At 41.9% G+C, this 23,435-nt stretch overlaps 1 protein-coding gene across 2 annotated transcripts in view; it reads right to left on the bottom strand.

The window, feature by feature from the left end:
* Positions 1–23,435, bottom strand: part of SNTG2 (syntrophin gamma 2) — an 873,134-nt gene that overhangs the window by 30,937 nt on the left and 818,762 nt on the right. For both annotated transcript variants that reach the window (XM_075341061.1, XM_075341060.1), the window contains exons 15-16: positions 17,225–17,317; positions 5,150–5,260 (exon numbers count right to left, since the gene is read on the bottom strand). In XM_075341061.1, the coding sequence (XP_075197176.1) occupies positions 5,150–5,260; positions 17,225–17,317 (204 nt within the window). The remainder of the gene's footprint in view (positions 1–5,149; positions 5,261–17,224; positions 17,318–23,435) is intronic.

The following is a 23,435-nucleotide window of genomic DNA, read 5'->3' as shown; positions in this document are numbered from 1 at the left end:
TTATAAATTACACATTTGCTTTGTCTACTGTACAAGTATAACAAAGCTACTTTTGTTTCCTAAAAAATGCTTGAAAAACATACCAGAAACTAAGCAATGTTACTGTAAATACGTTGGTTGCATTTTTTCCAGTGTTTTTTAATTTTCTCACTTCCTTCTATGGGTTAAAAACACTGCAAAAACGATGAAAGAATTGGCATACTGCAGATTTAAAAAATGCTGCAATTCTCAAATTCAGTCAGAAAAAAAAAACAATCGCATGCATGAGTTTTCTGAAATTCAAGCTTTTGTTAGTACTGTAAAAATATCTTGTTTCCCCCCTTCAGTTCTAGGCATGTTTTCACCTTCCTGCCAAGCCATATTTTACAATTCTGACCAGTATTACTTTATAAGGTAATGATTCTGGAAAACTTCAACATATCCTAGTGATTCTGAGACTGTTTTTTGTGAAACTTTGTACTTTATGTTAATGAATAGAGATTGAGGGCACTGCAGCCAAATTTGAGATGCTGACCCCTGACTGCTGGCCCCCTATGCTAAGTTTTAGGAGGTTCCCCTCCCTGGAAAGACACTGTTCAGCTCCCCCGCCCCTTGGTGGTATGACTAGCTATTGCCCTGCCTTCCGGATATATGTCACCGCGCTGCCCAGCTTTCGGTCTCTCTGTTCCAGGACACGGACCTGTTTCCCGCCCTCCCTCCTCTTTGTTTTTATAAGTTTTGCTGTGTTTCACTGTGTTAAGTCGCAGCAGCGGAAGGGGTAGGAAAAGTGGTGCTGAAATACCTGCACTGGACGGCCAGAAGGCGGAAAATTTCCCTAAACCCGGTGGTGCTTGCTGGTAATGCCTAATTTAAAAGCTGCAACCAAAATTTATGCCAAAGTAAAGATGAGAGTGTTTTTTCCTCATGCCTCTCCAAAATTGAATAAGTGAAATCAAAGCATTTTCACTTATAAAGAACGGTGTGGTATCTTTCTAGGGGGGAAAAGTGGTGTTTGGGTCTTGGCAGTCGAGGAAACCTGTTCAGTAAAGGTTCGCCAATTTCAAATTCAGTACAAGCCTGAGCATGTTCGTTTGGGCTCAGTAACCCCGAGCCCCTCCCCAAAAGTTGGTAATGTTTGTTTTTGTTCCTTTTCTGCTCCTGAACGCTGGCTGTGTTTCCAAAAATGATTTTTAAACCGTATTTTTTCCTTTTGGATAGGATTGTGGTGCTGTTTGATGTGGGGATGTGTAAAATCAGTTCAGGAGAAGGGGAGTCTGGCCTGTGAGAAGCCAGAGGTGCCCGGTGCCATTTTTTTTCTTAACTATATTTGTGGATATTGCAAACATTCACAAGGTTCAGACAGAAGGGCTTCTGTGATTGGCTGCATAAGTCCGTGTACATATAAATTGCGGACATGTTGCCTCAACGCCCTTTTCTGAATTTGAAATGTTAGGGAAGCTGCTGCTGCTGGTGCTTCCGTCATTGCTGCTAGACAGTGAGGTTTAATTCTACGTAGTTCAAATAGATAGGAGAGTGAAAGTTTAGAATAGTGACATGCAGTGAAACTTAGCTTAGCTAGAGGTTTAATGCTAGGTAGTTGAGATAGATAACAGAGCAATAGTATACAATAGGGTAGTTTAGGGAAAGGTGTGTGTGTGTGTGTGTGTGCCACAAATTGGCACATTTCATGATTGAAAAAAGGATTGGTACTTGTTGTGCCTGCTAAAGAGTTTCCAGTGAAGTATATAAATATTGCTAAGTATTACTGGTTGCTGAAAAGTAAGCAAACACAGTCATAAGTATTGTTACTTATTAGTGCCTGGCCTAAGAAAATATCAAGTGAAGTATCTAAAAAGTGGTTCTTCGCAATTTTAATTGCCTGGTGAAAATCTGCAAACACAGTTATTGTTACTATTGTTACTTGTTAGTGCCTGGCCTAAAAAATGCTAGGGAAGTGTCTAAAAATTGGTTATTGTCAATTTTAATTGCTTGGTCAAAAATCTGCAAACACAGTTATAGTTATGGTTACTTGTTAGTGCCTGACCTAAAAAAAAATTTGCTAGGGTAATATCTAAAAAGTGGTTTAGGCAATTTTAATTGACTGCTAAAAATTATGCAAACACATTTATAGGTGTTAGTAGTTAGTCGTGTGTGGCCAAAAAGTTGCTAGGGAAGTATCTAAAAAGTGGTTCTTGCCAATTTAAATTGCCTGGTCAAAATTCTTCTAACAAATTTATAGGTATTTTTGCTTGTTAGTGCCTAGCCCAAAAAAATTCCTAGGGAAGTATCTAAAAACTGGTTCTTGCCAATTTTAATTGTCTGCTCAAAATTGCACAAACACATTTATAGGTGTTGATAGTTAGCCATGTATGGCCAAAACAGTTGCTAGTGAAGTATCTAAAAAGTGGTTCTTGCCAATTTTAATTGCGTGGTCAAAATTATGTTAATTATTGGTATTGTTGCTAGTTAGTGCCTGGCCTAAAAAAATAGTAGTAAGGAAGTGTTTGAAAAGTTTTTCTTTGCAACAAATTGCCAGCTCAAAATTACGCAGTGAATTACATGTATAGATATTCTTAGTAGTCCCTGCTGAAAATTTGTTATTGAACTTCTTGGCACTTTTACAGTGTCTGCTCCAAATAACACCGTAAACCACATTTTTAGTTGGGTACCTTTTAGTGTGTTCACAAAATCGCCAACTCAGGCAGGAAATAAATAATTTATCTTTTGTGTCAGATGTCTGAGGGGTGTGGGCGTAGGGTTGCAAAACATCTGTTTTAAAGGGGAAAGGTACATTAACTATGAGTGGTAAATCACAATGAGGTTGTCATGGAAGGGGGAATAGGCAGTGTGTTGGCGGTTCTGTTAGTCAAAAGTCTAGTGAGCAAACTCCGGCTCATCCTATCCCATGAGAAATGAGAACAACTTCCATTTCTAGACAGCCTACTCCACTAGACTTCTTTGACATCCCCACATCGCTTCAAATTTGAAATGCGGCTGATAAACAACATGTGCTGGAGTGGATATCAAGCAGTGCATCAAGTGGCCTCTTCTCCTCTTCCTGCACCTCAACATCACACACAGTTCATTCCTCCAAGGTGCCACGCCACTTACACTTATTTGCGTTCACGTCACAAATCGCCTACTAGAAAACTGACTGTGGAGAACCACGCATGGGCGAGTCTCAAGAGCTGATCACACATTCTATTCTATGGCCATCACAGGTCCATTTCAAAGATTCCCAGACTGCTGAGGAGGAAAGAATGTGCACCAATGCCCAACACTTTTGTTAGTTGGATCCTTGACTGGCCGAAGTAGGGTCCCAGCAGGATCCAGACCCTTGTCAACTGACATTAACCACCAGGGGTAGAGGTGATGATGATGAGACTCAGATACTTGAAGCGCAAGCATACTGTCCTTGGATGTCAGGTCAGGAAGAGGAGTGGGACAACATAGAGCCTGATGATGAAATTGTAAATCCACTTAGTGTGAACCCAGAGGCACGCAGCTGTGTAGCTCAGCAGATGAGGAGGAGGAGGAAGTGAGGGTGTTGCATTAGCAATTCAAGCACAAACATATAGGGTGATTTGCCTAGCCTGGGCTTTTTTTGAGACAGCAAAGGATGACCTAACCTTCATTATCTGCCAACGTTGTAAACAATGATTTAGGAGAGGCAAAAATTAAAATATTTTGATGACTTCATGCATGAACAACACATGTGCAACCAGCATGCATTACTGTGAGAATCTCACTGCGCTAAAATGTGGACTACCGAGTCTGCCCAACCACCGGCCACCAAATCAATCACTTCTGTGTCCGCTGACTCTGCTGGTCTCAAGAATCCCTTCAGGTTTTACGAGGAAGCTGCACTCAAAAAATATCTAAAAATTTCAACGTGTGCACAGTGCCTAATACTATGACAACATTGTTCCCAGCAGTGGCCTGGGAATAAGAGATGCATCAAGGCATCCTCTCCATGCTTCTCCTATTCCAGTTGATAGCTGTTTCCATCCGTCTCAGTGATTATCCTGTCCCCCAGACATTTTGGGGAGTTTTCATGAAAATGCCTGCGTTTCCTATTGACTTTCATTATACTCGTTACTCAAATCAAGTCTGTCCGAGCCTCCAACCAGCTCGATTCAAGTACCGAACAATGCAGGTATTTTAGTGCTCGCTGATCACTAGTTACTAAGTATAAGTCTCGGCTATGTGTCCAAGGTACTTAGCATAATTTTGGTAACTATTAATATTGTCATGAAAGGAACATCCATGTGCAAATGAGGTCAAAATCCATATACAAATGGAAGTCCAAATAAGATGTTGACAGAATACTCTTACATTATTTCACAGATCTTTCATTCATATAAACTTGTACTTTAAATTCCTCCTCTAATTTGCAGCGGCTGGTACAGCCTTTTGTGTATTCATCATATGACGCAATAATGTGTAAAGATTAGGGATGATCTTATACTTCGATTATTCGGTGTTGCGAATATATTTCAAATACGCTATTCGACTATTCGATGCACAATGTAAGTCTATGGGAAGCCCAAATAGTTCCGAATAGTTGTTATTCGGGTTTCCCATAGACTTACATTGCGCATCGAATATTCGCGAATAGTCAAATAGCGGCGAGGTATTCGGAAAATATTTGCGAAGCCGAATAATCGAAGTATTCAATCATCCCTAGAAAAGATCCATACAGAATTTTATTGAATTGATGGTAGTATTGTGCATATTATCCCTCTTGAAGCATGACATTGCCTTCTCTAAACAAAGTCAAATTAATCAGTCCTTTATGTTATATTATACAAAAATGCAAATGAATCTATTCCATGCTGCTTTGGTAAATCCGGTTATATATCGCCTCAAATCTGAAATAAAATAAGGATTTTTGCTATTACGTGCCACAGACATAAAAAGTCAGAGAACTATATTTTATTAAACATTTTAAGCTTGAAGTTCAAATGGAAAATTCATGATTAAATTAAAGTTAAACATTTATGTACAACCTCCAGTCAGTCTAATCCGGGCGCTCACGCCGCTTTCATTTTGATTGTGCCTAAATTTTAATTATAAATTTTGTAACATTTACAACATCTGATGCCTATTACCGACTCTGTCATATTCTCCGCTTTGATTATGTAAGTGAATTCATTGCCGTATTACTTACCTTCATTTCAATTTGTTTTGTGTCACAATTTTGAAATAGCAGCTTTACTCGGGTTTTGCCGTCATCTGAGGAGCCTTTCAATTGGGAAAACTTAAATCTCCAGATTATGTTCTAAGACGGAAAAAAAAATGGATCAAATCTGATCTGCAGTCATTGTGAGAATATAGACATATATATTTAGATTATACGATTTTTTTTTAGCTTTTTCCATATTCAAACGTCGGTTGAGAATCACTTTAACCCCTTCGCGATATGGACAATTTTTGGATTTTCATTTTCTCATCCCCTCCCTCCAAAAGTCATAACATTTTTGTTTTTCTGGCCACATAAATGTACAAGGGCTTGTTTTTTGTGGGACGAGTTGTACTTTTGATTGACACCATTCATTTTACCACATAGTGTACTGCAAAAAAAAAAATTCAAGTGCTGTAAAATTATTAAAAATGCATTTCTGAAACAATTTCTTTTTGTAACGAATTTGTATTTATGGGGTATATTTTGTCTTAAAAATTACCTTCAAATAAGATGATCCTGATCCATATGATTAAACTTGAAAATGAATATATATACATGCGGTCAAAATTGTTGGTACCCCTCATTTAATGAAATAAAAACCCACAATTATCATAGAAATAACTTGAATCTGACAAAAATGATAATAAATTAAAAATCTATGAAAATGAACAAATGAAAGTCAGACATTGCTACTTTTCAACCATGCTTCCACAGAATTTAAAAAAAACCCTCATGAAATAGGCCTGGACAGAAATGATGGACCCTTAACTTAATATTTTGTTGCACAAAGTTTTGAGGAAATCACTGCAATCAAACAATTCCTGTAACTGTCAATGAGACTTCTGCGCCTCTCGACAGGTATTTTGGCCACTCCTCAAGAGCAAACTGCTCCAGCTGTCTCGTGTTTGAATGTTGCCTTTTCCAGACGGCATGTTTCAGCTCTTTCCAAAGATTCTCAATAGGATTTAGATCAGGCCTCAAAGAAGGCCACTTCAGAATAGTCCAATGTTTACCTCTTAGCCATTCTTGGGTATTTTTAGCTGTGTGTTTTCGGTTATTATCCTGTTGCAAGACCCAAGACTAAGCATTCTGAAACTGGGCAGCACATTTCTCTCTAGAATCGCTTGATAGTCTTGAGATTTAATTTTACCCTGCACAGATTCAAGACACCCTGTGTCAGATGCAGCAAAGCAGCCCCAGAACATAACAGAGCCTCCTCCATGTTTCATAGTAAGGATAGTGTTCTTTTCTTGATATGCTTAATTTTTCCATCTGTGAACATAGAGCTGATGTGCCTTGCCAAAAAGTTCAATTTTTGTCTCATCTGTCCATAAAACATTCTCCCAGAAGCTTTGTAGCTTATCAACATGTAGTTTGACAAATTCCAGTTTGGCTATTTAATTTTTTTTTCAACAATAGTGTCCTCCTTGGTCGTCTCCCATGAAGTCCACTTTGGCTCAAACAACGATGGATGGTGCAATCTGACACTGATGTTCCTTGAGCTTGAAGTTCACTATCTGTAATCTCTTTAGAAGCTTTTCTGGGCAGTTTTGTTACCATTCCTGCTATCCATTGTTTTGATTTGTCATCAATTTTCCTCCTGCGGCAACGTCCAGGGAGGTTGGCTACAGTCCCATGGATCTTACATTTCTGAATAATATGTGCAACTGTAGTCACAAGAAAATTAAGCTGCTTGGAGATGGTCTTATAACCTTTACCTTTAACATTCTTGTCTATAATTTTCTTTCTAATCTCCTGAGACAACTCTTTCCTTCGCTTCCTCTGGTCCATGTTGAGTGTGGTACACACTATATCTCCAAACAGCACAGTGAGTATCTGTAGCACTATATAAAGGCACACTGACTGATTACAAGATTGTAGACACCTGTGAGGATATAATTAGTGGGCATAACTTGATTTATCATGTCCCTTTTCTCACATTGTTTTCAGGGGTACCATCATTTCTGTCCAGGCCTGTTTCACACAATTTAAAAGAAATTAAACTCATGAAAGCAAGGTTGAAAAGCAATGTCTGACTTTCATTTCTTTATTTTCACAGATTCTTAATTTATTATTACTTTGTCAGATACAAGTTATTTCTTTGACCATTGTGGGTTTTTCTTTCATTAAATGAGGGGCACCAACAATTCTGACCATGTGTGTATTTAAGATGACGTTGCCAGATCTAAAAGTATAATAATTGTCTGGGCCAGGCATATACAGTGGGTGCAGAAAGTATTCAGACCTCTTTAAATTTTTCACTCTTTGTTTCATTGCAGCCATTTAATAAATTCAAAAACAGTTCATTTTTTCTCATTAATGTAAACTCTGCACCCCATCTTGACAGAAAAAAAACAGAAATGTAGAAATTCATTAAGGTGGCAGCATCACGGTATGGGGGTGTTTTTCAGCTGCAGTGACAGCACGACTGGTTGTAATTGAAGTAAAGATGAATGCGGCCAAGTACAGAGATATCCTGGAAGAAAACCTCTTCCAGAGTGCTCTTGACCTCAGACTTGGCCAAAAGTTCACCTTCCAACAAGACAATGACCCTAAGCATACAGCTAAAATTACAAAGGAGTGGCTTCAGAACAACTCTGTGACCATTCTTGAGTGACCCAGCCAGAGCCCTGACCTAAACCCAATTGAGCATCTTTGGAGAGACCTGAAGATGGCTGTCCACCAACGATTACCATCCAACCTGACGGAACTGGAGAGGATCTGTAAGGAAGAATGGCAAAAATCCAGGTGTGAAAAACTTGTTGCATCATTCCCAAGAAGACTCATGGCTGTACTATCTCAAAAGGAGGGAGCTTCTACTCAATACTGAGCAACCGGTCTGAATACTTATGACCATGTGATATTTCAGTTTTTCTTGTTTAATCAATTTGCAAAAAATTCTACATTTCAGTTTTTTTCTTTCAAGATGGGGTGCAGAGTGTACATTTATGAGAAAAAAATGAACTTTTTTGAATTTACTAAATGGCTGCAGTGAAACAAAGAGTGAAAAAATTAAAGGGGTCTGAATACTTTCTGTATCCACTGTATGAATGGGTTTTCTTGTTATGAGACAAGGTTCTAAATATATCATTCTAAGTCCCTCAGAATATTAGTACATTTTTTATACCTATCCATTATCTTTAGATTTTTCTTCTTAGTATTTGGCTGCAATATTCAGTGTGAGATGATTGTGATTAAGATGAAATTCCTCCTGACAATGTTTTGTAGTTTTTGCATTCAGGCACAGGGGTATTTTGATGTCACTTCTTTAGCCTCCGGTATGACATTAGTTTCTCTTTCTTCTTCTAGCAGAGTGATGCGGTTCCATTTCCCTGTAGCCTGCGGCTCTTTCTTCAGGCTTAGCATTTTTTTCTCTAATCTTTTCCTGTTACTTAACGTTTGAGTCATAAGCTGATTTTCTCTGAGATTTGCACATTTTGTGAATTACTTGACTGTTTTTCACTTAGTTCTCTATTATGTTTATCCTTTTAATCAAATAATATGCAACAGATTAGTAATTATGCTAAATCTAATGATGGCTATTTGTAGCATCCAGAAATGTCGCCGTGCTGGGGACCCTGTAGAAGAGCAGATTATGGGCACCTTGCTCTAAATTTACTTGGCAAAGATCATCTCTTATTTGTCAGGAATAATTGACCAGTAAGGCCGAGTTCACACATCCATGATATATAGTCTAAACAAAGATTGCATTATCCAACCTGTCAGTGGTTCTTTTGAATCAAACCTAGTTAGCTTGGGTCAGGAGACGCATGGGTCCTACAAAGATCATGACACATGACTTTGTGAATAGAACCTAATTGTGAGCTGTGTAATCCATTAGACTACATATATTATAAAAAATGTATATGAAAGTCAATGGGTAACATCTTCCAGAAAAATGCTTAAGTTCCCTATTGACTTCTGTTATACTCGGTAAACGAGTTGAGCCCATCCGAGCGTCCAATTTCTAAATACGAGTACCGAGCACCCAAGCATGGTACTTCCCCCTCATCACTGGTCATTTCTTTTAACTACTTTAGGGTTCGTAAACTTTAAAGCAGTTCCACTGGGAATCCACTTGCTCTCTATACATAACAGAATAGAATGAAAGCCAATAGCGGTGGAGACGTCATGAAAGCAAGGGCAAAACCGCCCATGAAGTAGAACTACATAACATAACAACGGCAATGAATATGATAAAATCTCTTTACTTTATTGACAAAAAATTGGAGGCAGGTTGGACCTTTTTGCACATTAATTTCCTTTCAGCTCTTTTAGACTCGGCAGGATTTCACTCCTTTGTAACAGCTTTCATGCTGAAGTGTGTCTTGCATACAAAGGAAAAGAAAAAAGCAGTTTTCTATAGGACAATATATTGTTCTTACTTATACAAACAACCATTTTTGAGAAAGAGAAATGCAGCAAGGCTGCTGTCTGCAAACATGTGCTGCTAATAGGAGTATTTTTACAGGGAACATGTCACATATAAAATGCAGTCCAATCTGTACACACCATGAGGAGCAGAGCAAATAATGTAATCAATTGTGGGAAAGCACTCCATATAAAGTATATCCTTGTACCTTATTCATTTAAACCCTACTTGTAGAGATGGGTGAGTCTGGTTCGGGACGGAACTTGAACCCGAACATCTACTTGGATGGCAAACCACATATAAGTCTGAGAACCCAAACATTGGCTGTAAAAGGAAACATGACTGCCTGCTGCGACTTCAGGCAGAGACTGACTAAGCCATAGCTCTGACAGGTGATGTCACTGAGTTTGCCAGCTGTCGCCACTGGAAATACCCACGGTCCCCGTCTGTCACTGCAGGTAAACTCACCTCAGGGGAACTGATTGAACTCTGTGACCTCACATCAGGTGAACTAATTGACTTCAATGAGATCTGCATCTCCTGGCAGAAAAACGTGGGGGTGAGGGTTTGCCAAGAGATGCAACTTTGGTGCTGAAATTTATATACCAGAGTTCTGCATCAAATCTGCATCTTCTACCATTAAAAGCATCTAAACGTGATGCAATTTTGGTGCAATATTTATGCGATTTTTTTGCCAGGAGAGGCAGATTTGGTGTAGTAATTTGGTGTATAAAGTTAAGCACCAAATCTGCATCTCGGTAAAAAAAATGCGGTTTTCTGCCTGGAGATGCAAGTCTCATTGAAGTCAGTGACTTCTCCTGAGGTGAGAATTCTGAGTTCAATCAGTTGACTTGAGGTGAATTTACCTGTGGTCACTGGTGGGAGACAGTGGGAACCTCCAGCTATGACTGTTGGTAAACTCAGTGATGTCACCACTCAAAGCTGTCAGTCTCTGCATAAAGCCACGGCTAGTGGTCATGTTTTCTAAAGTGCCCGAGTGCTGCAACTTCAGTATGTAGTAGAGTCGGGATTATTGTGGGACCTAATGTGGATTACGTCGGACCTAGGTGTTTTGGGGGTTAATAAATTAGAGAAAGAAGGGTTTTTTGCATTTTATTTCAAGTAAAGGATTTTTTTCACTGTTTGTATTTATTTCTTTTCACTTACAGGATTTCAAATGGGGGATCTCATAGGACATATACCCATTTTAAATCTAGGGCTTAGTGGCAGCTGTGAGCTGTCATTAACCGCTTATATTACCCTGATTGTCATCACACCAGGGCAATCAGAATGAGCTGGGTAAAGTGCTGGGATTGTCGCATCTAATGGTTGTGACAATTCTGGGTGGCTGTTATTTTTAGCTTAGCGGGCCCAATAACCATGGGCCTCACCAGGCTGAAAATAGGAGCCCCACGCTGTTGGCTTTATCATGGCCGGTTATCAAAATTGAGGGGGACTGCATGCCTTTTTTTACATTATTTATTTAAATAATTAAAAAAAGCTGCATAGGGTACCTCTTATTTTGATACACAGCCAATATAAGCACATTGCTGAATGCTGCAGCCTGTAGCCATATGCTTTATTTGCACTTGTTATCACAATATGGAGGAACCCCATGTCAATTTTTTTATATATTTATTTTTACACCACTATAGGGACACAGACTGTGTGTGATTCCAACCAATCACAGATGCTGTCACACAGGGTGGGGGCACAGTCTGACTGTAACCAATCTCAGATGCTGGGACTGCCGGTGGGTGGGTCAAAATGTATGAGAGCTAATAGGCGGATCCAGAAGTAGTGTTATAACTGTGGCAAAGGTCGGTAAGTATAACGGCCTTGCTTTATTCCTTATTTCTTTCTTTTTTTTTATTATTTTCCGGGTGGCTGAATCCAAACAATAACACAGACGTCCCTTAGAAGTCTGTGTGTGAACACTAGGTATCGGATATGGAACCCGAACAGTTTGAGTTTTCCAATCACTACTGTGTTTCCCTGAAAATAAACCATACCCTGAAAATAAGCCCTAGCAGGAGTTTTCAGCCTCTTCGGCATAAGGCTTAAATATAAGCCCTACCCCGAAAACAAGTCCTAGTCGCGGTTCAATAATGAAGTGTCTATGCTGCTAAAACAGTTAAAGAATACTGCAGGACACTTCATTATAGAAAGCAGACACCCCCAAAAGAGAGAAAAAAGACAGAAGACCCCCAATCATACTCACCAGACGCCGAACGAGAGGACCTGCAGTGGAATGTATCAAGGACCAGTGGTGGAACGCCGACCTACACATGTCAGATCGCACACCCACACACATCAGATAGCACAGACAATCACACATCAGATCGCACACACGCACTCACCACATCTGATGATACCGGTTGCTTCTGGCCAGCAAGGAACCTGGGATCCAGTGCAGTGGAGTGTGAGGACCTGTGGTGGAACACATGGAGGACCTGGGTGGAACGCATCAATGCATTCCACCACAGGTCCTTTAAGCATTCTACCATAGGTTCTCGAGCTCCACTGCACTGTGTCCCAGGTTTCCCTACCGGTTGGAAGTGTGTGTGTGTGTGTGCGATTGTTTGTGCGATCTGATGTGTGTGTGGGTGATCTGATGTATTTGAGTGTGTGGACCAGAAACAGGGGAGGCCCGCTGAAGAACTCAGGAGGACCTGGGAGCGATGCAGGTGTCCAGGGTCTGGTAAGTATGAGCCTCCTGGGAAAGGGGATCTGCTTTTTGGGGGGGGGGGGTAACCTGTGGAAACCGTGTTTCCCTGAGAATAATCCCTACTCCGAAAAAAAGCCCTAGCACATTTTAAGGGTCAAAAATAAGACAGTGTTTTATTTTTGGGGAAACGGTACTTGCTTGTTATTTCAGGCAACTTTTCACAATAGGCTGTCATGTGTGTGTGACGCCCTGGACTAGTCAAGTCATCCCAGGTAGTCCCATGCACATACACACCCCCTCCCTAGTAAGGTGACAGCAGCCAACCTACAAACCTTTGTCACCACCCTCCGGGTTTGATGTTCACACCAGGGGAGCAGAGCCAGGTGGTTGGCTCCACCCACCGAGGAGTTCACAGGCCCGGAGGTGGGAAAAACAGTGAAGGGTAGTCTAGTTTTGGTCTTGACAGTGAAAGGACGTGAGGAGAGTCAAGTTCAAGGGCAGACCTGTGCTCAGGCCTGCCAAAGTCTACACGAGGTGTCTGGGTTGGAGCCCAGGCACCTTTGGCAAAGAGGCAGACAGTGGTGGCCGCCTGCAGGAGTTGGGATTACAGCCGGTGGAACCAGGGTCGGGCGGTGGCCCGCCGGTACCGAACCTGGGAACAGATTGGAAACCGGAGCACCAGGAGGGGTACTCAGACCCAGTACAAGGCCCAGAAACAACTAGGCTAAGTCAAATCAACTGATTGAGGACTGGACTTTAGGACCTTTCCCACATAAGACCCGACTGAAGACAACAGCCCAACCATTAAGGTAAAGCAAGCCACCGCCAAGGCATAGAGACCCAAGGGGCCAGCGTCTGCGAGCAAACAGGGCTCTTCCGACACACAGCAAGCTGGGGAGCGGGCTACCGTTGCTTAGGCATAGGAGTCATAACATTTACACAAAAGAGGTGCAGGAGAAAGGCAGAAACCACCAACCTGATAAGGGGAAGCTGCAGCCGGCTGCGGGCACCGTTCATCTCGTTTGGTTTACCAGACACTCCAGGGTATTTTATCATAGTGAGTACACCAGTGCCTTCGGGCCGTGCTGCACTGCACCAGCACCCCAGAATGCCTCCATCCGCTCGCCTCAGCCCCTCCCCCGGGACCACCATCTCCCTACCCACGGAGGGGGTCAACACCAAGCTGCGCAACACCATCCCCGGGCGCCTCGTCAATGGCAGCGGTGGTGTCCATCCATTCACCACAACCCGTGGGTGGCGTCACGAACTTAAATCCCGCTGCAAACCACCACGGCTCTGGCCGTGGACCTCCGCACCAAAGTCCCTACGTGTAGTGCCAATCCCCTTTCAGAGCGACGTGACCCCCGGGTCCGTGGAAGAGCTCAAGCCACCCACCGACGAGCACGGATCCGAGCGGCTCGGCAGCCGGCCGAGCCCCGGGGCGGTACATGTGTATTAGAGAAATAACACTTTGTTAATGATTATTACATGACTGACATCCTGCTTTTTTCACCAGTTTTCCCTACTGCAAGCTCTATCTCTAATTTTCAGCTGTATCTGAGCTTTAGTGTGAAAATTAGCTACTATGATATATCCCAAACACAGTTCACAGAATTGTATATAATAATTTCTGCTCCCCTGCCTCTGTGTACTATATGTTCAGAAGCAGTAGCAGCATGGAGAACCTTGTACAGCAGAACCAATCAGCATTGCTGTGATTTCAGCTCTGGGGGGAGATAAAACACAATAGAAAGCAGCACAGCTCACAAATGTAGACAGATAAAAAGCTGTGAATAAAAAGCTCAATAGGAACAAATGACAGACAAACAGTACTAAAAACATAATCCAGCTGCTGCAGAATCCACACACTCAAAGGCAACAGGATATTCAGGAACCAAAATACAATGTGGAAAACATCTGCGCTGCTGTAAAATGATGAAGGTCCAAAGTTTTGAGTGAAAAATATAGGTGGTTTTTATATTTATGCATTTCAAAGTGTTCGTCACTTCTTCTTTGCATAAGTGGATTTCTTGATGAAGAAATGAGGATACACCTTGAAACGCGTTGAAATAAATAGTTCAGCCAGACTTTAGAGAAAGTACAGTTCTGGACCCGGACTTGACCCGAACACCAATGAAAGTCACTAATTGGGTTGTTCAGGTTTCCACCCACATTCAACCAGGCATAAACAGATCACTTCCGGGGGCAGGTGAGTGGGATCTCTCCATTTTTATTTTTTGGTGCACACTACATCCGATAACGTTGTTGTGTGAGTCATTCAAACACAGTAAGCGGCTCGTACAGGACTGTGCACCGAGTGTGTAACATTATATCCCCCCAGCCTGTATCATATTGCAATCAGGCTTCAGCAGTAGCTATTGTCATTGATTTGGTGGGGGTTGCATATATATATTGTTCTTCTCAGCATGGGACTTCTCCAATCTACAACTTGGTAAACAGAACAGAGCCAGCAGTCTAAAGTCCATTCATGCATCAAATGGCCAGGGGGAGGTGTGCCCACCTAAGGGGCTGATCCCAGGAGAGAAGAACATGTTAGTTCAGTTAGTTGGATCTCGGCTGGAGACGTACTAGGATCTATAGCTGAGGCTGGATCCTGGGGTCTGTGTGTGTGGACTGTTACAGACTGGAGATCCGCGGCCACGTGGAGTTATGCTTTGTTGAGTGAAGGGTGAGGACCTCTGCTAAGGCAAGCTCCTTATCGCCCGTACATGGACGATTGGACGTTGAGGACTTTTGCATTCTCCTTGGCGCCCCCGGACCTATTTCCTTTGTGTGGACTCTAAAGAACCATTTTAATATTGCATTTTTTATGCTCCCTGCCTCATTAAATTTTCTTGGATTGTTCCTTGGCCTGGCGTCCCTTACTGCTGTGTCGCATACCCCGTCACAAACTGGTGGCAGCGGCGGGATCAGAGCAGAAAGAATGGAGGACAACGGCCCATTAACATCTGGAATCAGAACCTCAGAGTACAAGAACTGGACTGTGGTGAGCCTACAAACAATGGCCCGTGAATTAGGAGTCGGTTACAAAGGACTCTCTAAGGAGCAACTAATTGAGGCATTGGAAAACGCTTGCCTGCAAGATGGCACCGAGGAACAATTTCCACAGCAAAGGGAGGAAAGACGGGAGCTGGAGGTAAATACCCAAAAAAGTCAATGGATTGTGTGGTATGAGGAGGAGATGGCACTGCTTGGAGATGAGGCCACCATAGAAGATAAGAGGGAGGCTATTCGCGGAGCTAAGGAGAGGGCATTGCTGGAGAGGAGATTTGCTGTGGAAGCAGCTAGAGGCTCCAGACAAACTTTAACCACAGCACCAACTATGAGGGAATTCTCCAGAGTGTCCCGCAAGGACTTTAAGCCATTTAATGAAGCTGCAGGTGACATTGAGGGCTTCTTTCAGGACTTTGAGCATCAGTGCCGATTAATGGAAGTCCCAGAAAGAGAGCGAGTCAGACACCTGGTGGGCCTCTTGGAGGGTGGAGCTGCCGACGCCTATAGAGCTATGGAACCTCAGTGGAATTGTGAGTATGGGGAGATAAAACAGACCATTCTGGAACATTATGCTGTGACCCCAGATACTTATAGGACTCAGTTCCGTACGTTAGCCTGTGATGGAGAAGTGTCTTTTAAGATGTTTGCCCACAGACTGAAACAAGTATGCCATCGCTGGCTGGAGGGAGAGGGGGCCTTAACTTGGGAGACGTTCATCCAGGTCATCCTAAAAGAACAGTTTTATGCCAAGTGCCCTACTGAGATTCGGGAATGGGTGCGTGAGAGGAGACCAGAGACAATGGAACAAGCTGCTGCTCTAGCTGATGAGGTGCTCACTATCAAGCCTCAATGGAAGAAGCTGCTAGCAGAGGGAGCAAAAATGACCACCTCCCCAACACCAGAGGTTCCTTGTCCTTCAGTGCCCAATGTTCCTCGACCTAGATCACCACCTCATGTGGATACCCATGTGGATATCCAGTTGTTTCTACCACATTTTTTGGAATACGACGAGGAGAGAAAGTAGAAGAGAGGAGATGTTATAGCTGTGGGCATCCCGGACATCTGCGGGCCACATGCCCATCTATCCAGTGGAGTCATCCTCCAAATCGACAACCACCTCCAGCACCTGCACCTCCCTATCAGTCACCAAGGTCTCCTACCTACTTCTCCAGAAGGCAAACTGGACGGAGTGAGACGCAGCGCAGATGTTATCAATGTGGGCAGCCTGGTCATCTGCAAGCTCACTGTCCAGGTGTTCAGAGGCAGAACAGCTGCAGACAACCTTTGCCTGTCCATTATCTACAGACACCCTCAACAGGAGAAGAGCTAGATTCAGGCCCTGATGATTTGCCAAGTGACCCTGATATCTTGACTTCCCTACCAGGAGTCTATGGAGTGCGAGCCACAGCCACGCGTTCTTATGATCTTCAGCATAAACATCTACAGGAGGTTGTGCTGGATGGCCAAAAAGTTGTTGGCTTTCGTGACACTGGGGCTTTTATCACCATTGCAGATCCCCGAGTAATTCAACCAGAAGCAATTCAAAAGGGACCAGGAATTGCCATGCACCTACTGTACCTGGGCACAGCGATGAACTAAATGCAACCACGCCAAACAGATTTCATTCATTTCAATACACTCCATGAAATTCCACTCCCCTTTGCTTCCTCATGATAACAGCTCATCACTGAGGTTTAGTCAAATCTTAGATGCCTTCACTCGGGGTGACTTTATTCTAAGAATGGATTGTTTGAGATGGGACAAACCTTTTTAGATATATTTCACATTCATTACAGGTTAGTCGGTATATTTATTGATTTACATGATGATATTAATAAAAACAGAACATCAGTGTAATGGAAATCAAAAATTATACCGTAAACTTCAGAATAATTAAGCTTGAGCTACTTTCATTATTGATCCACAGAGATATGCATTTTATAATAATACAATTAGAAACGGGAGAACTGTATTATTCAATAAGAATTATTCCACATTCCCTTACCTTTGATTTGCTGTCAAAACAGGTAAATCCTGATACAAAGTCAACCATGAAGCAAACGCCATCCCCCTGACTGTTGCAGGCATATGTTTTTGACTGTAAAATAAAATAAAAAATAAATAAATATAATAAATACATATTGAGTTACAATTTTACATTACAATACTGTATATTTAACATGAACTGTTTAAAGGGAACTTGTCACCAGGTTTTTCCCTTATGAGCTGCAGCCACCACCAATGAGCTCTTATATACAATATTCAAGACTACTGTATATATGTGCGCAGGCCGCTCTGTATAATGTAAAAAAAAGACCTTTATTATACTCACTTAGGGGGCAGTCTGGTGCGATGGGGGTTGCTACTCACGGGTTCGGCGCATCTTCTCTGCTGCGATCTCCATCCTCCTTCTTCCCAGCCCAATGTGGATGAGGAGCCATACCCATCGAACCCCCCCTATAATGCTCTATATAAGGGCTCACTGGTGGTGGTTGCAGCTCATAAGGGTACATGCTGGTGACAGGTTCCGTTTTAGGCCACGTGCGCACACTGCAGATTTACCGCGGATTTTATCGCGGATTTGCAGCGGATTTGCTGCAGAAAATGTGTTTAACATTGCTGCAGTCATTCCCCAGCAAAACCTATGGCTATAAAAAATGCTGCATTTTTTTATACCTGCGGATTTACCCGCTGAATTTCCTCTGCGGAATTAATGTGCATGTCACTGCTTTTCTGCAGGTACCTGCTGTTTTTGCCATAGATAATGGTAAAAAAACGCAGGGACCAATCCGGGAAAAAAGGTGGCAAAACCGTGGCAAACCGTGGCAAAAAACGCGGCATAAACGTGGCAAATTGCTGCAAAAATGTGGGTGCGGTACCCACGGTATTCTGCTAGAGGGTGCGGATTTTTCTTAAGAAAAGTCCATTTTCTAGTGCACACATAGCCTAACACAGGACATTTTGCTCCATACCCAGAAGTGGGTCATTCCAAGTCTAAACTCCAGAGAGTCAAGGTTTCCATATCTTGCACTGATGAAGGTCAAAAAGTCTTCAGCTGTTTACAAGCTGCAAGAAAAAGGTTCTGTACATAATAGACTGTATCTGTGCTATTCACAAGCTATTTTCTATGCATAATTTTTATGTATCCTCTTAAAGGGAATCTGTCAGCAGGTTTTTGCTATGTAATCTGAGAGCAGCATGATGTGGGGCTGAGATCCCGATTCCAGAGATGTGTCACTTACTAGGCTGTGGGTTGCTGTTTTAAAAAGATCAGTGTTTTATCAGAGGAGATTATCACTAGAAGACAAACTGCCCCATGCCTCCTAGTCCAACCATGACCCAGCACTGATTATCAGTTTTCTGTCACTGTACGTTGCACACAGAAAGCAGTGGTGTGTGCGGTGTTATACACAGCTCAGCACTCAGTGAACTGCTATTTCTGCAGGAGAGAAAATTGTAGTTCTATCACAACTGCTGTACTCAGTAAACTAAGTGATACATCGTGGGAATAAGGGGTACTTTACACGCTGCGACATCGGTAACGATTGCTAGCGATGTTGAGCGCGATAGTACCCGCCCCCGTCGCTCGTGCGACATTAGGTGCTCGCTGCCGAAGCGAAGATTATCGCTACGGCATCATCACACGCACATACCTTTTGAGTGACGTCGCTGTGACCGCCGAACAATCCCTCCCTCAAGGCGGAGGTGCTTTCGGTGTCATAGCGACGTCACTTGCGGCGTCACTAAGCGGCCGACCAATAAAAGCAAAGGGGCGGAGATGAGCGGGACGTAACATCCCACCCACCTCCTTCCTTCCTCATTGCCGGTGGACGCAGGTAAGCAGATGGTCGTTGCTCCCGCGGTGTTACACATAGCGATGTGTGATGCCGCAGGAACAACGAACAACATCGTACCTGTGGCAGCAGCGATATTAAGGAAATGAACGACGTGTCAACGATCACCATTTTGGAACGATTTTGCGATCGTTGATCATCGCTCACTAGTGTTACACGCTGCGATGTCGCTACCGGCGCCGGATGTGCGTCACTAACGACGTGACCCCGACGATATATCGGTAGCGATGTCGCAGTATATAAAATACCCCTAAGGGTCTTTGACTTTACAGATTGTTACTGTCAGATTACATTATAAAAACCTGCTAACAGATTCCCTTTAAAACCCTATATCAGTGAATTGTATATTTGCCCTTTTCTTAGCTAGCGTAAATGTGTTAGGCCTTACTGCTAGAGTTGAGCGAGTATCTAAGTATCTGTACTCACTATACTAATAATGAATACTGTCTAATACTCGCGTATTCATTCCGAATAGTGATACAATGCAAGTCAGTGGCGAAAAACTCACAAAGTAATGAGTAACATGAATGCCGTACTATTCATGCGAGTAGCGAATAGTGCGGAATTTGGGTTACTCATTACATTGCGAGTTTCCCCATTGACTTGCATTGCACACGCTATTCAGAATGAATACGCGAGTATTAGACAGTACTCATTATGAGTATAGCGAGTGCGAATAGTTAGCTACATGCTCAACTGTACTTCCTGTCCACTTGCGATTTAAGATGGCGAGTGTAATTAATAAAAAATCGGATTGCACTCGTGGTAATATTATTCAATGAGGAAGTGTCCATCTGTGAGTTTTTCCTCAGCTGTAATTAGGCTGAGGAAAACAATTTCAGCATTCTACGTATGGCTGCGTATATCACACGAGATTTGACAATGCAAGTCTATGGTTGTGAGAAAAAACGGACCGGACACGGATGGTGCATGTGCGTTCTGATTTTTCTTTTACACCCATAGACTTGCATTGGTGCATCTTGTACGATGTACACACATAAGTTCCCAGCCAGAACCCTCCTGGCAACAAATACAAAAAAAAGTATATATATAGATACAAATAGACTCTGTAGATAGATAGATAGATAGATAGATAGATAGATAGAATGATAGATATCTTTCCACTATAATGTCACAGCACCTCTATATATTGTAAACATGCACCCTTTAGTGCCTTTCAAGTGGCAGTAAAGAGTGTTTAGCCTGGTTTAACTTAAAAATAAATAATTACAAAAAACAATATGGGGTCCCCCTTATTATTGATAACCATCAAAGGTAAAGAAGAAACTGGGGGTTAAAATTATTAGGCTGGGAAGGTCCATGATTATTGGACTCTTCCCAGCCTAAAAATAGCAGCTTGAAGCTTCCACAGAAGCCCGGCTTTCCCGATTATCTCTATAATCCAGGAATGTCGTGGGAGCTGTCTGACTATGTTGGAGCTTGGAACTTTGCTTTCTAATAAATTAATGAACAAGTGACAGTCTCTTGTTTCTCCCTTTTTATGTATTTCAGGTTTCCTTTCCTGGACAGTGTTGGACTCCTTGGACTACATCGGACATGCTTGTTTTTTTTGGGGGGGGGGGGGTTTAGAAACTGGTGAACTAAGGATAGTGTCTAGAATTTATTTTTTTTTAATAAATTATTTTTGACTGTATGTTTCTTTCTTTTGACTTACTGGGTTAGTAATGAGAGATTATGATAAGCACCTCTCCATTAATAACGCCGGGGCTTAAACGGGTGGTTCACCCATATTTTTTATTGTATAGATCGATGCTATATTGAGAAACAATGTTTCTCTCAAATACCTTATGTTGGCAATAGTGCCTGTGAGAAGCGCTATTGCGGACCACTGTTCCCCGCTCCATAACCCCAGGGCTCCATGACCTCGGGGATCCGATGACGTCACGTCAAGTTCTGGACACGTCCCATCCCTGCAGCCAGCCCCAGTCTTCCTGACTCACTGAGCTGTGGGCGGTGTTTCACCGCTTGTCACAGCTCTGCGTGACTCCTGCTTGCAGCGCTCTGGGAGGGAGCTGATGGGCTGTGACGAGCGGTGAAACACCGCTCACAGCCCATCACTCACGGACACTGCAACCGGCCGCAGTGTCAGGAGCTTGATGTGATGTCACCGGATCCCCGAGGTCATGGAGCCCAGGGGTCACGGAGCGGGGATCAGCAGTCTGCAATAGCGCCTCTCACAGGCACAATTGCCAACATAAGGTATTTGAGAGAAACATTATTTCTCAATACAATAGCTTTCTAGACAAAAAAAAATATGGGTGAGCCACCCCTTTAATGCCATCTGACACTACACAGCTAACATCAACCCCAGAACATTACCCTGATTTCCACCTCATTGGGGCAATCAGGAAGAGCTAGGGTGAAGTGCCAGAATTGATGCATCTTATTGGATGCCACTAGAATAGCCAGGAATGCCACTGAAACTGTGAATAAATGGCAACCAGTGAGTAGAGGCGTTACAACATTTCTCCACCAAGTTTCAAAAAATGAGGATTTATTTTTTTTGGGTGGAGAACTTGATATCAACCTGAAAGTCTTTGATAGATGTTGGTCCGATTTCACTTGGACTCATCTTACTTTCCCAAATGACATTTGTTATTCCTATGTCTGCAGTTTCCTAGACTGATATCCGAAAAATGTCAAATGACCTAAGATTATTTTAAGACTGGAACATTTGGTGACCTTGTTATGCCAATGAGGATTTGAAAAGTTCTTGTAGCAACGTAAAATGTGAAGTCACTAAAAGTTTCCTTTCTAGTGAATATATTGTTACATAGTGAACGTCTGCTTTGTAGTGCTGACACATGGGTTATAATACACAGGGGTTTTTAGCCCTTTTAATGGTTTATTACTTGGTATAATTCTGGTAAAAGATACATGATAAATAGTCCTATATACATGTATCTATTGAAGATTCTGACATACATTAACCTACATTGCGCCTGCCGCATTTCCCCACTTTATTCTATTTATAGTGACTTTACAGTTTACATTTGTATCTTTAGTTTCTTAAACTACATTACATTTAGAACTTTGTCATGTTAAAAAATATATATTTTAAAACTAGGACCTTTTCATGATCATATTTTTATGTCATCATTACCAGTCTGAAAAGCTCTGGCAAAAATATTTCAGTTATAAAAGTATAAATGTAACCATTATTTCATGCAAAGAGTTTATAGGAGGTACACCTTTAGAAGTGGCACCTCAATCATTGTGCATGAGGGTCTCGAAGTATCTATGCCACATGAGACACTAGTATTTTACATTGTACAGGGTAGATAGTGGGGATTTTAAGGATTTTGCTTTGGCTTTAGCTTTTTTAAGGATTTTGTGTCCAATTATGCTTCTGGATCTAAAGTTTCAAATACAGTTTTTATAGATACTCATGGGACATCTTATTTAGACCACGATAGATAGAAAGATAGATAATGGATAGATAGATAATGGATAGATATATAGATAGATAGATAATGGATAGATAGATAGATAGATAGATAGAGGGATAGATAGATAGATAGATATAGATAATGGATAGATAAATAATGGATAGATATAGATAATGGATAGATAGATAGATAGATAGATAGATAGATAGATAGATATAGATAATGGATAGAGAGATAGATAATGGATAGATAGATAGAGGAATAGATAGATAGATAATGGATAGATAGAGAGATATCTGTGTGTATGAATATATAACATATATTTATTTACATAAGATATTTATCACACTATATATATTTACACTATATATATTTGATCAAAACATAACTGAGTCTTCTTGTGATATGTATCGGAGACATTCCAGGACATGTCCCTTCGGAGCAGGACTATGAGCTGGAACCTATACTGATCACTCTAATATAAAGCCACCTTGAATTTGAGCGCCATAACTATAAGGTAAAGTGTGTTTTTATGGGGACACTTGTGGAGCTTCTGTTGTTATAGGAAACCTGTAAGTATTATAGTAATCAATACAACATCAAAGGTATGTTTGGTAGTTATACAGAGTATTGTGGCACAATATTTGGTGGTAACTAGGGATGAACAAATTCAAACTGTAAGTTTGGGGTCCGTACCGGACACCAGGTGTCCAGGTCCCGGACCCGACCACATACTTTCACCTGGATGTATCATTCCTGTTCAGGTTTGCCATCCAAACAAAGCTTGTTGAAAGGTTGCAGAGCAGCCAATCAGCAAGTTTTTCTGGTGTGGGCACTTCCAGCCCCATCACAGCCAGGTCAAGTATTAGCATGGCTGTGATTGGTCAGGGACATCACTGTAAAAAAAAATTGAGGCTCTTTTCCTATTTTGATAGTCGGGTAAAACAATAGC

The sequence above is a fragment of the Anomaloglossus baeobatrachus genome, chromosome 3 (genome assembly GCF_048569485.1).
Source record: "Anomaloglossus baeobatrachus isolate aAnoBae1 chromosome 3, aAnoBae1.hap1, whole genome shotgun sequence".
Taxonomy (NCBI): domain Eukaryota; kingdom Metazoa; phylum Chordata; class Amphibia; order Anura; family Aromobatidae; genus Anomaloglossus; species Anomaloglossus baeobatrachus.
This window is presented reverse-complemented; position numbering and strand designations above follow the sequence as displayed.